The sequence below is a fragment of the Pelodiscus sinensis genome, chromosome 1 (assembly GCF_049634645.1).
Source record: "Pelodiscus sinensis isolate JC-2024 chromosome 1, ASM4963464v1, whole genome shotgun sequence".
NCBI lineage: Eukaryota > Metazoa > Chordata > Testudines > Trionychidae > Pelodiscus > Pelodiscus sinensis.
Window position 1 is genome coordinate 254,475,593 of NC_134711.1, and position 16,541 is coordinate 254,492,133.

The window sequence follows — 16,541 nt, forward strand, 5'->3', positions numbered from 1 at the left end:
GATGTTGAAGCAGGAAGCTGATGAGCAATATCTGTCTGGTGCGATAATTGTTTTTTGTGCTATGCACAACCTATAAGAGCAAAGGAAAGAGACTGAGGCTATGTCTAGACCGCAGGTTTCTTTCAGAAGAAGCTTTTCTGGAAGAGGTCTTCCAAAAAAAAATCTTCCGAAAGAGAGCATCCACACTGCCAACGTACATCAAAAAAGCTATCTGCTTTTTCAAAAGATAGCGTCCACACTAAATGGACGCTATCTCTACTATAAGCTGTGATTACTATGGATAGAGTGGTCACCAGGGCACCTGTGCTTTTTCCTCTTTCCTTCTCTACGGGTATGTCTACACTACCCAGCTAGTTCGAACTAGCGGGGGTAATGTAGTCATCTGCACTTGCAAATGAAGCCCGGGATTTGAATTTCCCGGGCTTCATTTGCATGAAGCCGGCCGGCGCCATTTTTAAATGCCGGCTAGTTCGAACCCCGTGCCGTGCGGCTACACGCGGCATGGAGTAGCTAGTTCGGATTAGGCTTCCTAATCTGAACTAGCTGTACGCCTCATTCCATGAGGCGTACAGCTAGTTCGGATTAGGAAGCCTAATCCAAACTAGCTACTCCGTGCCGCGTGTAGCCTCGTGGCACGGGGTTCGAACTAGCCGGCATTTAAAAATGGCGCCGGCCGGCTTCATGCAAATGAAGCCCGGGAAATTCAAATCCCGGGCTTCATTTGCAAGTGCAGATGACTACAATACCCCCGCTAGTTCGAACTAGTGGGGTAGTATAGACATACCCTAAGTGACTAAGATGAACTGGATCATATTTTTGGTAAAGATGCCATCATTGAAGGTTGTAGACTCCATGGGTATGTCTACACTAGCCCCCTAGTTCGAACTAGGGAGGCTAATGTAGGCATTCGAAGTTGCAAATCAAACCCAGGATTTAAATATCCTGTGCTTGATTTGCATCTTCCCGGCCGGTTGCCATTTTTTAATTTACAAGTCCAAGGTTAAATAGTTTCCAGTGTTCACTAGAATGAGTAAGTTCCTGACAGCTACGTACACAATATGAACTGAAGAATAACATCTAAGATTTAATTTCAGAATATTTAAAGCACCAGACTTTCCTCCTGATTTTTGTTTTCCTTGACCTTCATTTTACCACATATCTATTTTAATAATTCAAAGCAAGGTAGTTACTTTTAACTCAACTCTATTACTAGAGTAGGGAATGAAATATGACCACTGACATTGCACATCGCCATTTAAAGAAATCAACTTATTTTACTAGCCGCATGAAGTAAAGCTTGCTCACTCACTTTGCATGGCTGAACTGGAGTAGCTACAATTTTAATAACTACTTTTTAATTAAAGATATAGTTCATGACACTACAAGTTATTTTTCTTGAGTAAGACATGAAAAGTAGATACAGCAGAATTGAGACAATACAAGAAAAAGTTAACTTAAATGTTTATTTACAATTAAAAAAAAAACAGTTCATCACACTAGGTTCTTCAACCAGTTCAGCAGTCAGTCTATTACATCTTGTAAATTGTTTACTTTCTCTTAATTATTTGATCCTGTTCAACCACATTTTTACTTATATCCTTGTGTTCCTTCATATGTAATTTGTTTCCACAGCCTCAGGGATAAAATGCATTTTAGCAACTGCAGACTTACAAACGCTAAATAGGCATCTTATTTCATTTCAGTAAGTCAGTATATTTCTTGAACTCCACAGTAATATAATGGGAATGGGGTAGGGAAAAGAATATATCCCTAAAAAAATTCTTATATTAATTTTCTATCATAGCAGAAGCCTTCCAATTTGGGACAATCAGAAGACTAGAAGCTCTTTCTGTGGCATTCCTTGGAGCATTCTATTAGGCATTTAAATCTAATTTATTTTACAAGACAGTTATGAAAATAAAAATGTACATTTCCACTGGTATTCATTCTCTCCATGAAGGATAACTAGTAATTCTTGTGGTGGCTTTTAGTCCTCTAAAAAAATATTTTGGTTCATTTCAGTTCCCTAACCTCATTTCACATTATCAATATTGTCCTCTACTTCCCAATGAAAAAGACAAAGTGAATACAATACCTCTAATCACTTTGGGTATGTCTATACTTGCACCCTACTTCGAACTAGGGATGCAAATGCAGGCATTCGAAATTGCTAATGAAGCGGGGATTTAAATATCCCATGCTTCATTAGCATGATCTCACCAGCGCGCTAGTTAGAATCACAGCTGATTCGAACCAGGAAGTGCATGCCAGGACCCATTAGTTCGAACCAACCCCCTTGGTTCAAACAAAAAATGAGGAGTAACGTTAGTTTGAATCAAGGGCGTTGGTTTGAACTAACGCATCCCTGCATGCACTTCCTGGTTCAAATCAGCTGTGATTCAAATTAGCATGAGATCGTGCTAATGAAGCGCAGGATATTTAAATCCCCGCTTCATTAGCAATTTCGAATGCCTACATTTGCATCCCTAGTTCGAACTAGGGTGCAAGCGTAGACATATCCTTTCTTACAGACTTCTTCTGAAGATAAATTTTAGGAAGTATCTAGTTTGTAGGGATTTTATAAATAATATCTTAACTATACAAATACAATAAAAAGCCCTGTTTCTGCTAAGTCACTTTTTTTTTATGTTGGGAATTACTATATAGGTTGACCTCCCTGGTCCAACAACATTGGGACCTGACCAGTCCTGAACAAGAGAAGTTTCTAGACAAGGGGAGGTATCCCCTGACACTGTCCCCAAGCCAGATGGTCCTCTGCCTTTGGCCTCCACTATTCCTCTCCTCCCTGCAGCCAGGCTGTCCACCCTGCTACCACCAGTCCCTCGGCCCCAGGCTGTAATTGGTGTCTGGGGTCCTCCAGCCCCCAGCTGCTGCGGTTCCCTGGCCCCTCACTGTTACATGTGGCCGGGTTTCCCCAGCTCTGTGCTGCTGCATGCTTCTGGGGTTCTCCAGCCACTGGCTCTGAACTGCTGTGGTTTCCTGACCCCATGCTGCCATGGGCAGCCAGATTTCCCTGGATCTGCGCTGCAGCAGACTGCCAGGATTATTCTTCTTCCTCCATCCCCATGCTCTTGTGGGCTGCCAGGGTTCTCCAGTCCGTCCCCAGCACTTTTGTGAGGCTCCAGTCCCGCTGCCCCGGCCAGGCTGCTGGCCCACCTACCGTTAGGCTCCAGGGCATTTGTGCGCGCCTACCGACAACCTGGACCGGCCCCGCCCCCAGCGCGCGGTGCACTGGAGGCGCCGGCCCCAGGCGCAACACACACACCGGCGCCTGGTGCACAGCGCTCGGGAGGCTCCAGCCCCGGGGCACATGAGGGCACGCGGCTCGGGCGGCGGCGCCGGCCCCAGGCCCATGACACAAGGCGCTCGGGTGGCCACGGCCCTGGGGCACATGCCGGCGCCGGGTGCAAGGGCATCCCCGCCCCGGCATGCCCCAGGACGTGCGGCCCCGCCCCCGGGCGCCCAGCGCATGAGTGGCCCCACCCCCGGGCGCCCGGCGCGTGAGTGGCCCTGCCCCCAGGTGCCCGGGAGCCTCTAAAGTTTGGGGACCACTGCGTACACAAATCTCCTAAACCAACATAATCAAAGGGAACATGCAGAGGGAATTCCTGATTCCATGTCAAGGGGAGTCTGCCAATGATACTGGATCTTGTTTGTCCCTGAAACAAAACCAAAGACAAGGGATACTCTCTTTGGTGATAAAGAGACCTATTTGGGACTTACTTCCTTTGCATGATAGATAATGCCAGATGGGACCTAAGACAGATATATGGATCTTAGGAAACTGTGTCCTAAGAATCTGCCATTGGGAGAAAGGCACACGGATACCCCTTCTCTCTTCAGCAGATGGACCTTTGGGTATGTCTAGACTGCATCCCCTTGTCAGCAGAGGGATGAAGATTAGGCAAGTCGACATTACAAATGAGGCAGGGATTTAAATATCCCGTGCCTACTTTGCATAAAAATGGCTGCCATGTTTTGCCGACTCAGCACTTTATCGGCAAAAAGTGGCAGTCTAGAGGGGGATCTGTCGAGAAAGAAAGCCTTTTTAGACAGATCCTGTAAACCTCCTTGCAGGAAGGGCAGGGAGCAGGGGAAGCTGCTCCATTTCAAAAACTATATATTGAAATTGGAAAAAGTTTAGAAAAGGGCAACAAAATGATGAGGGGTGTAGTACAACTGCTATATGAGGAGAGATTAATAAATCTGAGACACTTCATCTTGGAAAAGAGAGGATTCAGATGGGGATATGATTGAGGTCTGTAAAATCATGACTAGTGTGGAGGAAGTAAACAAGAAAGTGTTATTTACTTCTCATAACATAAAACTTAGGGGTCTGCAAATTAAATTAACAGGCAGCAAGTTAAAAACCAATACAAGGAAGCATTTTCTTACATAATGAACAATCAACGTGTAGAACATGTTCTCAGAAGATGTTATTAAGGCCAAAATTATAAAAGGATTAAAAAAAGAATTAGATAATTTAATGGATGATAGGTCTGGTCTATTCCAAGGCTATTAGCCAGGATGGAGTGGGACAGTTTTCCTAGCCTCTATTTGTCAGAACTTGGAAATGGGCAACAGGGGGAGATCACTTGATGACTGCCTATAATGATTGTTCCCTCAGGGCTACCTGGCACTGGCTACTGTTGGAAGATAGGATACTGGGCTAAATGGACCTTTGGACTGATCCGGTAAGGTTGTTCTTATGTATAGGTGTCTCAGAAACATTTTCATGTTGTTTTAAACTACAGGCAGTCCCCGGGTTACGTACAAGATAGGGACTATAGGTTTGTTCTTAAGTTGAATTGTATGTAAGTCGGAACTGGCTCCAGATTCAGCTGCTGCCACTGAAACTGACCAGGGACTGACTACAGGAAGCCGGAAGCAGAGTTGCTCTGCCCCCAGCTTCCTGGAATCAGCCTGATCAGTTTCAACAGCTGCTGAATCTGGAGCCTGGGACAGAACAGCTGGGGCGCTGCCCAGTAGGTTCCCACAGGACCAACCCGGCAGCACCCCAGCTGCTGTACCCGAGGCATCCCACAACAAAAGCCTGGTCTGCTGGGGGGGGGGGGAGCGCACTAGCTGCGTCCCCTCCCCCCCAGCAGACCAGGGAGACCCGAGCAAAGCCGCACAGGCGGAGGGACCCCGCTGCCCGTGCGGCTTTGCTCCTGTCTCCCTGGAGTGCTGGGGGGAGTCCCCCCAGCACACCAGGGAGACCCGAGCAAAGCCGCACAGGCGGAGGGACCCCGCCACCCGTGTGGCTTTGCTCCTTTGCCCCCGAGCAAAGCCGCACAGGCGGCGACTTTGCTCGGGTGTCCCTGGTCTGCTGGGGGGGTCCAGCGGCTTTGATGGACCCCCGCGGCAGACCAGGGAGACCGGGAGAAGCTTTTCTCGCCCCGGAGGACACAGGTGGCGACCCACCACCCGTGAGCTCCGGGGCGAGAAAAGCCCCGTTCGTAAGTGCGGATCCGACATAAGTCGGATCCGCGTAAGTCGGGGACTGCCTGTACCTGTTTAAGTTTGTCACTATCAGAGATCTAATTCAGTGAGTAATGGGAACGCATTTAACTTATAAATCTGTTATTCCCAACAGAGAACAAGATGAAAATCCCTTGAAAATGTTGGTATGTAGTGCTATTCCTCTGTCATACAACAGATGGACATTGCTATGTATAAGGTGACATTGACATTTTATCACCTTCATGTTCAAGGCCATGATATACCATTAGTACAAACACATGAACATAATGAAATAATGTATAACTATTCATGTTATCCAAATTCTGCATAATTTAAAATAAATGTCAAACCTCCACCTTTTGAAACCCTCACCCATGTTTCTCAGGGAGAGGTAGAGGAAGAGAATAATGGAATTTTACACAGACCATCCTTATAGACTTTCTGTTACAGCTACAAAAATATCATTAGAACTCACAGAAATGCTCTAAAATAAAATAAATGTTTGTTTAGTGCTGTGATTTGAAGCAGACTCTGATATTTTCACTCCTCTCACTACTTTATTTTATAGAAAGCGTTTAAAAAATAAGTACAGTAAAACTCCGATAGTCCAGCATCCAACTGTTCGGTACTCCTGATACTTTGGCATCAAAATGCCAAGCACTCCTGACCAGCTGATTAAAAAGCCTGCCGCTCAGCACACATGCTGGCTATAACCAGTCGGAGCATAAGGTTGGGGGAGAGGAAGGGGTGGGGTTTGGGGTTACAGTATGGAGAAGAGCGTTTTGCTTCAGCGAAGGGGAAAGGGGAGGGGAGGGGGAGGAGGATCAGGTTACAGCAGGGAGGAGACGCGAAGAGGAAAGGGGAGGGGAGAAAGTGTCCTGGCCAGCTGTTAAGCCGTGCAGCTGTAGCGGACCTCCCGATTCTCTGGCAAATCTGATAATCCGGCACCACCTAGGTCCAAAAGGTACCAGATTATCGGAAGCCTACTGTAGCATCTTTTTAACACGGATATCACTCCAAGCTCCTATAGGAACACTGTTTTTACTTTTAAGACTGCTAATCATATACAAATAAAAGTACATTTTATTGACCTATTTCTTTTCCAGATCTTCAACACAGCTGCTTTCAGTGACTGGAGCAGAGTAATTGAAACCTATCTGCAAAAAACCTAATTGACTAGGAATGGTGTGATAGCTTGAAATCCACTGCATCGGTATTTCTTAAACTGTGTTCCATGGTACACCGGTGTGCTGCAAAGCAGTCGGAGGTATGCCACGGAGTTCAAAATGGCAACCCTTAAAGGAACAGGTGACTTCCCCCTCCCCAATAACTTCCCCCTGACTCTATTTTTCTTTTGCTCAATAACTTTCCCCCCGACCCTATTTTCTTTTCTTTCTTCTCAATAACTTTTCCCAGACCTTTTTTTTTTTTTTGCTCAACAAAAAGTCCTTGGTGTTCCTCATAAAAAAAATATTGTTTGATGTTCCTCCATCTTAAAAAGTTTAATCCACTACATGGATTAGTACATGTGTTGTTAACTAGTGCTGTAGGACAAATAGTTTTGTTGCAGAAGTTTGTGCATGACAGTGAAAAAGAGCAAAAATGTCATTCTGTTTCCATTTCACCTATATCAAGAAAACGTCTGCAAACTTTTATCCATGTTGAGCCTCCTCTCTCCCTCAGAAGTGTATATCAGTCAGATTATGTTGATCACAGAATAGTAGGAAAAAGCTTTTTAGCTCATGTAACAATCACTATCTCTTTTATACAGAACTCTGAAGGTTTCTCAGTATACCCATTCAGCATGATATTTTTTGATAAGTCCCAACACGAATAAAAGGAATATCCTGTTCTCGTGTGTGAAGTTTTCAGAAATGTCTTGCAATAAGTTTCATAATGAAGAGCTCTCTACATCTACATGTGCTCACTTTAAAAAATGAGTGTGATATTATCAGATTAAACTATAATCTTACAGACCATTGTTGCAACCACTGTTTTGTGTTTACAACAAATCTTGTACAAAGCGGACCAAGTGAGATGTATACCCTCTCTTCTGTACAAGGGGTGTTATTGGTGATGTCATAGGAGAACTAGAGTGTCTAAGGGAATTGCTTCTATGGCTTCTTGTTAGTCAGGCTATGTCTAGACTACAGGTTTGGTTTTTTTTAAAGTGGCCTTTTTTCGAAAAAACTTCACCTGTGTCTAGACTGCTGCCGCGTTTTTTCAAAATTAAATTGAAAGAACGTGGTGGTTTTTTCGACAGCGGTAAACCTCATTTTACAAAGAAGAATGCCTTTTTTTGAAAGAGCTCTTTCGAAAAAAGGTGTTCTTGACCACAAAAGGGCTTTTTCGAAAGAGAGCATTCAGATTGCCTAGGTGCTTTTTCGAAAAAAAGCCCTTTTTCAAAAAAAAGCATTCAAAAAGAGCAAAAAAAAAGTTGTGGCTGTCTCAACGATCTCTTTCAAAGGAAGCTTTTTCAAAAGCTTCTTTCGACAAAGCTTCTTTCAAAAGCATGTAGTCTAGATGTACCCTCAGAGTGGTGGAACAAAAGTACTCTTTGTGACTGGTGTGGTGTGCCTTATAGTGAAGGACCCCCAGTATTGCAAGTAGCCCTGTCTCTAAGCAATTTGCCCTGAATTGAGACACTCAAGTGTGTTTCCCAGAACCCTCATATTACAATGAACTAATTAATAAGTTGCCTTAAGTGAGCCACAGCTTCATTGAGAATGAAATTTTAATTATTCTTTTGGTTTAGGTGTACTTATTTGCTAAAGGTCTTGAGTTGAATTCATACTCTCATGCATGGCCTTAGTCTCGCAAATCCTCTTTCCAAATAACTTGATCCATTCATATAAGTGAAAGCTTGTGAAATCAGACCTTTAGCTGTTAGTGAAAGAGAAATAAGTATATTTGAGGCCAAATTCTGCTCACCTTACACATGCAAATTGTTTTGCTAGGCTAAATCCAGAGATCACAGAATTGGTTCAGAACATCCTAGCCTGGCTGAGGTCCAATCCCACTGAACACTATTCATTTCCAGAAAAGGACAGACTTCTTCTCAGCAGAAGCTAGGAGAAGAAGCCCTATCATTAACAAACCGAACTTCCTCCTTTCTGAGCTTGGTGGCAACCCCCAACACGTGCCAAACATTACTTCCAATTCAGCCCATTCTGATGGTCGATCACAGCTAAAGCATGCTGGATCATTTTTTTAAAATTCAGAAACAAACTCATCTGTTTAAAGATTTACTTCAGATTCTGTGCCATTATATATGGAGTGACAGTCTTCCTTACACAACAGGCACAAAACAAGCTAGCTTCCATCTTTTCTGGAGCTTTTCATGTATCGCAAAAAGACTTCTGATTGAACAGCATCACTGCATGTATATATTCTTACACTACCTGCCTCATTTACCCATTGGCCTATTATCAGAACCCTATATATTACACAGCTCTATAGCATAGGAGTTTGCCATGGAATTCACCACTTGGCAGAGAACAGTTGCACTGCTCAATCTCTGCAAGTCTTTCTTTCTTTAATTATGTGTTTAGCTTATGATTGCACAGATAACCTTCAGAAGGTGAACTAAGCATAATGAATGTAATGATTCCTGCTTGACTCTGCAGAGAGCTTGAAGCAATGCTTCTAAGAAACATAAACTGCCCATTCATTTCAAACAGGACTCCCTGGACTTTGTGATTCCATGGAAGCATGGAATATGGCAGTTTCCCAATATGCCATAGAATTTGCAATTCTGCTGCACTCAGGTGTCCCCCATTTTGTTTTCTGTCTCCCTGCCCTGCCAGAAAAAAATTCTTTACATACAGAGGGAGGCAACTGAATTACGGTACATACGTGCACAACTGCAACTTCACACCAAGCACCAGGGAACTAGAGCAGAATCTTGTTTACAATTACTAGTTACTGAAATATGTAATAAAAATTGCTTTTTAAAATACATAAAGAAGTGCTGGGGAAAATGCTATGGGCGGGGTGAAGGACAGATGATATGAAACTAGAATTGTACTTTTACTTTTAACTCTATGTTCAGTGAATATCATCTTACAAAGACCTCATCTACCATAAGAAAGTTATTTTAAGACCACAGAACAATAAAAAAATGAGGTAATGCAATTACAGTAGTTTTACCATTAAGAAAATTAGGCAAGTTGCCAAAGAGTTCAGGCACAAGCTGCAAATGTGAAGTATTCTTAAAGCTAAAGATAAAAATTGCCATGTATTTAAGTGTTTTATTATAAGAGATGATACATGAATATCGAGCACAGGCTTATGAGTCATTGAACAAATCATTAAGGAGACTGAATAAACTTTGTGAAATCTGCATCAGCATAGTTCTCCTACATGGAAAGGTTGTTTGGTTTTTAACATTACGTAAAAGGAGAGGGAAAAGAGACTGATCATACATTCAGACCTGAGGATGAACAAAATTACCCTAATTTTTCCCTGGTGCAACTACATTGACTATAACACGTTTGCATCAGGGATGAAGCAGACTCACTAACACTATGTCTTCACTTACTGCACTGGAGACTGAACTTCTGGCATTTGATTTAGCGTCTCTAGTTGTGACCTGATAAATCAAATACCAAGGGCAGCTCAGGTTGGCACCAGAACTCCTTGCAGTCATGAGGAGTAAGAGAAGGAGATGGAAACATTTGCTTCCATCAGCCTCCCTCTGGGAAGACATCACCAAGCTTGGCTTAAGGTAAGCCAACTCCAGCTATGTATTTTATGTAACTAGATGTGTGTACCTTAACCCAACCTTCCAGGTCTAGTGTAGACCTGACCTTACAAATATGTACATGTGTGTGTGTGCGTGTGCGTGCATGTGTGCACACGCGAGCTCATAATCTCCTACATGCAGTTGTCAGATGCTTATTTTTGTTATTTTAAAATGCCACTGTCAGTCATTAGACTAGACCCAAAGGGGAGTTTCTCACATGAGTAATATTGCACATATGCTTAAATGTATGCAGAATTAGGCTCAATGTCTGGCACCTGAGAAGTTTTACAATTAATTCATCTGAATTACCCAAATACACTAAGCGTTTGAAAAGTGCATTAAGTTTGAAAGATTATTTGCCTTTAAACTCCTCACTCTCTAAATATATTCTCCTCTGATCTGAAAATCAACATTACATTTTTAATCCAAAATCATTACATTTTTAATCCCAACCATAACATTTCATACTGCTATTACTGAAATATTGCAATATCAAGTAATACATGCTTCTGTTTTCAATAACATTAAAATAATTGCTAGTAAGCAGCATAGAGAAAATATTCCTGTATATTGTCAGAAAAGCTTTACCAAAAGGCTTATTCCTAAATGCTTATCCAGAAAATGAACCTTAAAACCTTAAGACAGTGTAAAGTGTGAAAGTTGTCTCTTTTCTCTTTACATTTTGTCCTATCTGCCCCCAGTTATCATTTAATGTTTTTCTCACTGTTTCAAGTTTTCCTTTATATGACATCTCTAATTACATATTCCTTTATCCACAGTTATTTGCCTATGTACTGTTAAAAACTTCATAGATACTCACCAGGAAGGCAATTAGTTTAAATTTTCATTCAGTCTATTGGATACACATATCTGACTGACGGTCTCTATAACAGTGGTAGGCAACTTGAGGCCCACTGGGATTCTGTGTGTGGCCCACAAAACATTTTGTTTACCGCTGCCCATATGTATGGTTGCCAGATACTGCTGGTTTTCATCTGCATAGTTTTTCCCTTGCCAGTACTACAAAAGTGGCATGCATTTAAAGAAAGGGCACTTGAAGAGTGAGGTGTGTGCTGATTGCACACAACATTGGGAGAGCCGTTCGCTTCCTCTGCATCCAAACGAAGTGTTGCTACAGTTCCATTGGCACACCCTGCAAATTCTAGATACACAAGTGTAGTTGGCAAAATTATCCTATCATGCTGGGAGGCTGACTTGGTTACAACAGTTTTGCGACCCACTGAGATGAAGGAGGGCCATTCATGAGGCCCACTCACTAGCCTAGGTTGCCTCTCACTGCTCTGCAGCAATAAAACTCATCTTGAGAGGGAAACTTTTCTGACTATAAAGCTATCTTCCAGCCCCTGCCAGCCTAGCATTTCTTGGGACAGTATCGTAAGTTCTGAAGGGAACTTTTTCCTACTTTCCTAATTCAAAGCAAATACATTTCAGTAGCAGCCCCTACTGACGGAAAGATACAAAGAGGGTGGATGAAGAAAGTTATTAAGTGCTGTGTTGGCAAAGTATTTCTGTAAGCAGAGGGAAAAGTGTGAAGGTAGTGGGAAAGGAACCTCTACAAACATCTTAACTGCAGTCATTAAGCAAAAAATGGCACTATTATGTTTCATTGAGAACTTGAATATATACACTAAAACCTGTGTTATCCGGCACGCTTGGGGATTAGGGCGTTCCGGTTATCTAAAAATTCCAGTTATCTGAGGGTTCCATCAACCTAGGAAAAACCAATGGACCATAATAGTAAAACTCAAGTTTTTAATACTGGTAGTTTTGTAGTGTGAGGCAGTTGGTCTCACATTTCTATTTTGAATTAAAGATGATTAGTACTTCTTAATTAAAAAATTGTTAAGCCAATCATGGTAAACCAAGTCAGGCCTGTGCACCTGAAGATATGTCAGTATCGTGGCTGGGCACAATGCCGATTAACAAAATTTTCTGGCTAAAAGAGTGCCGGATAACAAAGGTTTCACTGTACTACAAATGAATCAAGGTAGGAAAGAAGGTTTTTTTTTTTTTTTTAGTTTAGGGACTCTGGAGAATATGGCTACAATTGAGACTATCTCATAAAAATATCCTGACATTGCTCACATTTAATTAAATAAGCAGTACTATACTAAAGATGTGCAGAAAATACAAGGTTTGGCTCTAGATCCAAATTTCCCCTGAGGGAAACTAGTTTAGCTTTGAGAGTTTGGTTCAAGCCTATCTCTAATAAGCACTTCCAAATGATCTGTCCATCTTTTTTATCATTACATTTTGACAATACAATTACCTTAGTTTGAGATTGTAACTGTCTAATGAAATTTAAAGAATGTGATGCATGTTTCCACATTTCATAGGAAGCTAAAATTTAAATGAAAGTATTATAATTTCATAAATATTTCAGGCTTAATCCATTCTTAATATTACCATTAATGTAGTTTACAATCTAGGTTTATCTGAGTATTAAAATAGTAAATATTGCAATGAGATTTTAGGCATGTCTATGGTGCCCCATACCACAAATTAAGGATGTTAAGTATCTGGTAATTGATTAATTGAATAGTCAATGCATTTTTACACTGACTATTCAATTAGTCGATAGGGCACCTCCGCCTTTGAAGTGTAACAACAGTCCTAGGGCTGTTGTTACACTTCAAAGGCAAAAGCTTGGAAGCCCGAGGTCAGCTGGGGACTTCCCTGCTGACCCCGGGCTCCGTGCAGCGCTGCCACTTTGAAGTAACCCCTTTTTCTTCACCCCCACTTGCTGCCACTATTTGATAGAGACAGAGGGGAGGAGGGAAGCAACTAGTCAACTATTCTGTCAACTATCTGATAAGCATTTGCTTATCAGATAGTCAGTAGACTAGTCCTTTTCATCCCTACCACAAATTTCATTTCCTCAGCAAAGGGGAACAAAACAAGTTCCTTTAGGCCTTGCCTGCATTTAAAAGGATTAACCACTATAGATAAACTTTAAGAACTATACTGGCAAATACTTCTGACAAAAATTCAGTTAATATTGGGGAAAAGAGTCATTTTGACAAAATATCTTAAACCACTTTCCAAAACAGAATACGTTGCACCAGCAAAAGGACATTTTTTTGCCAGCGTAATTACAGTAGGGCTTTTGCCAGCATTGCTATGTCAGTTAAGAATGTATTTTTCCCCCACTCCCTTTTAACTGACAAAGTTATGCTAGCAAAACTTTCTGGGGTAGACCAAGAGGAAACTATCATCTTTTTAAATGATTTCTGAATTGTATCTTCCCCATTTACAGAAAATCTTTTCTGTAAGACTGTACTGCTGATGGTCAATCCGCCATCTCAACATTCAAAGTTGTGAATCAAACATTTTCAGACGCTCAAGTTCCTGACCCTGCACACGTAAGTAATTTTACCTGAGGGACTAGCACCACTGAAATCAATGGTCCTATTCACTTGCATAAAGATACTCAAATCACATTATTTGCAAGGATGGGTCATTTCAATTCAGCACAGGAATCTTGTGAATTTTTGTTTCTAATGTAAAATGCCAAGAGTATTAATTTAACATTGCAGGTACCTCTGTTAATGGGGATTTGCCCCAAATACAGCCATTGCCTGGTAGCCTCTAACTGCTATTTGGACTGATGAAACTATCTCTGCCTGCAATTGCTTGAGTTGCACTAATACAAGTCATAGCTCATGGTGCAGCTACATCAGTGACTGGCTAGTGAAGTCTGAATTTGGGCAAAATCCCCCATGTAATCAATTATTAAGATAGGATTTCAACATCCATCCCCACTATGGGACGCTGCAGGGAAAAAGTGATAAGGATGGGAGTAAGGAGTTATCTTGCTTCCTTTTTTTCCAAGTTTCTGGTACCCTGTAGTATTATTCCCATGAAAAAAGCCCATTCATTTGGATTTGGTGTAGGGTGAACACATGTCCCGTTATGTTCCCTTTTTAAGTCTAACCTCAGACATCCCTGATTATCAGCTGGCAAAAGCAAATGAGCCAAGTGCCCAGTTTTGCCAAAAAATAAAAAATCAGGTGATTTTCCTCCTAGGAAAGAATAGAGGAATGTTCTGGTGTGTTCAGGCAAAGGACACAGGAGTAGGGCCCCTAAGATCAGCCCCCCGCCCCGAGAGTCTGGGAAGAAAAAAGGTGTCATACAGGGTCGAGTCCCACACAGGGTCCCTTTTCATTTTGGGAAAACATGGTCACCCCTAATGTGGTACCAGACGCAGAAGTTCTATATTTATGGTTTCCTGCTTCCCTGATGCAGTCATGGGTCAGCTCGTAAATACACCCACTCCTCTATCGATCCTGCCTGCAGTTACCCTAGCCAGCCCACGCCTTCTCTTGAGGCTGGCCCCACTAACCACAGCAAGAGGCACCATCCCAAAGCCTGTAGCTATTGAACTGGGCCAGCATGGGAGCCCCACGCTCTGCATTTCCCCAGGAGGAGGTGCCACTTGCTGGAGGGAAGGCCGAGAGGAACCAGCCGGCCTCCCAGGAGCACTCCCATTGCTCCTGTCAGCACTGCCTTGCCCCGTGCCCAGCCCCACCGCAGCCAAAACCCTCCTGGCCACACAGCAGAGCTCAGGCGAGCGGCGGGGCGGGTTACCTTCCTGTGGGGGCGAGGCCAGCAGCGCTAACGAGGGAGCTCGTCCACAGGAAGCTGCTGGGGGCAGTCTGGGCTCTGCTCACACCAGCGGCGCCCTGCCTGCGCCTGCCGCGCACCACCAGAGGCAGAGCCTACGCCGCCCCCTGCGGTGCCCGAATGCTGCGTCCCGCTGGGCCGGGAAAGCGGGGGCAACCCGCCCTGCAACGTTGCCTCGCGTACAGGAGCCCGCTCTTACCTGACCGCGGGGTCTCCGGCAGCCCCTTGACCGGGCCGAGCTGCCGCAGCTGGAAAAGTTTCCGAGCGTCCTCGCAGCTTCGCAGCTTCTCGCCTCTCAGCAGACACACCAGAGTGGCCAACAGGAGAATGCCCCCGCGCAGGCTCTGCCTTCCCATCTCCGGCTAGCGCAGCAGCCCTCCAGCCAACTGTGCAAAGTCTGCCCCAAGAGCCCCCTGCCCCGCAGCCGCCCAGCCCGTGCCCCAGGGAGAAGTGGAGTCCGCCAGCAGCAGCAGCAGCTGCCACTCGGGAACCTGCAGGGCGCCCCCCCCCCCCCCAGCTGCCTCAACAGCTGGAGCAGGTAGCGTGGGAAGAATTTCCCAGAGTTGCTGTCACTTGGCGGCGCCGCCTCCCTGTGAGCGGGGATGCTGCTGGGGCCCCCCGCTGTTCCCGCTTGGCTGTGTCAGGCAGGCGGAGCGTTCGCACCGCGTTCGGTGCTAGAGCAGGCACCCTACCCTGTGCTGCAGGAGAGAGAAGAAACCCGAGTACTGCAGCCTGCTGCCCCGCCTTCCCAGCAAACCACCGCCCCCCGACTGACCTCATCAGCATTAGGGTGCAACACCCTCCAAACTCCCCGCTCCGAAAAGGCGAGTCTCATCGCTGCAGTGCTGTGCAACTCCTTCTCGCCCTCGGAGTAGTCTTCGAATGCCTCGCTCTCCACATTCCACCCGGACTGGGAGCGATGGAAGCAGCTTGATTTGGAGCTCCTTGCAGGGCTTCAAAATTAAAAGATTTGAGTATGAATTGGGATGCAGCAGAGGACACTTTACAGAACACCGTCAACCTGAAAGCAAGCAAAGAAAGAAAGAAAGTTTCAAGGAACCCAACAATTGCTGTGGATTTACAAATCACACTTTCTATTTTCAAAAATTGTTTTTCTCTGTTTTTTCCTGTTTGCCTACACAAACAACGGAAACAGACTGAATATACTGTATAGATAGAGCAGCAGAGTGCTGTCATACAAAGGCCAATAGTGGGTCAGACCAAAGGTCATCTAGCCCAGTATCCTGTCAGCTGACAGTGGCCAAATACCAGATGACCTAGAAGAAGTAATCACAACAGGTAATCCTCACATGATCCCTCCCCTGTTACCAGGGCTGCACATGCACGGGGCCCCAGGCGGCACAGCGCATGCATCACGTGCCGGAGGCAAAACACATGCACCGTGTGTCCCGGATGTCATGACGCATGAGCAGTGCACCCGGGGGCCCACGCATGCGCCGTGCATCCAGGGGCCCTGCGCAAGCGTCGTGCGCACGGCGCATGCACCGAGCTCCTGGTGCATGGCACATGCGTCGTTTCCCTGGGCGTGGGGTGAAAGAGGCAGAAGGCCAGAGAGGCAGGAGGTGGAGGAGAGCTGAGAGAAAGAGGGGGAGGCAGTAGGAAAAGAGAGAGAGAGAGAGAGACGGAGTGAGAGACCGGAGGCTCAGGA

General features: G+C 44.4%; 1 protein-coding gene across 4 annotated transcripts in view; it reads right to left on the reverse strand.

Moving 5' to 3' along the window:
• Window positions 1-16,013, reverse strand: part of GPC5 (glypican 5) — a 955,140-nt gene extending 939,127 nt beyond the window's left edge. For all 4 annotated transcript variants that reach the window (XM_006113650.4, XM_075918825.1, XM_075918826.1 and 1 more), the window contains exon 1: window positions 15,072-16,013. In XM_006113650.4, coding sequence (XP_006113712.2) covers window positions 15,072-15,228 — 157 coding nt within the window. In that variant the 5' untranslated portion in view covers window positions 15,229-16,013. The remainder of the gene's footprint in view (window positions 1-15,071) is intronic.
• Window positions 16,014-16,541: the final 528 nt, after the last annotated feature.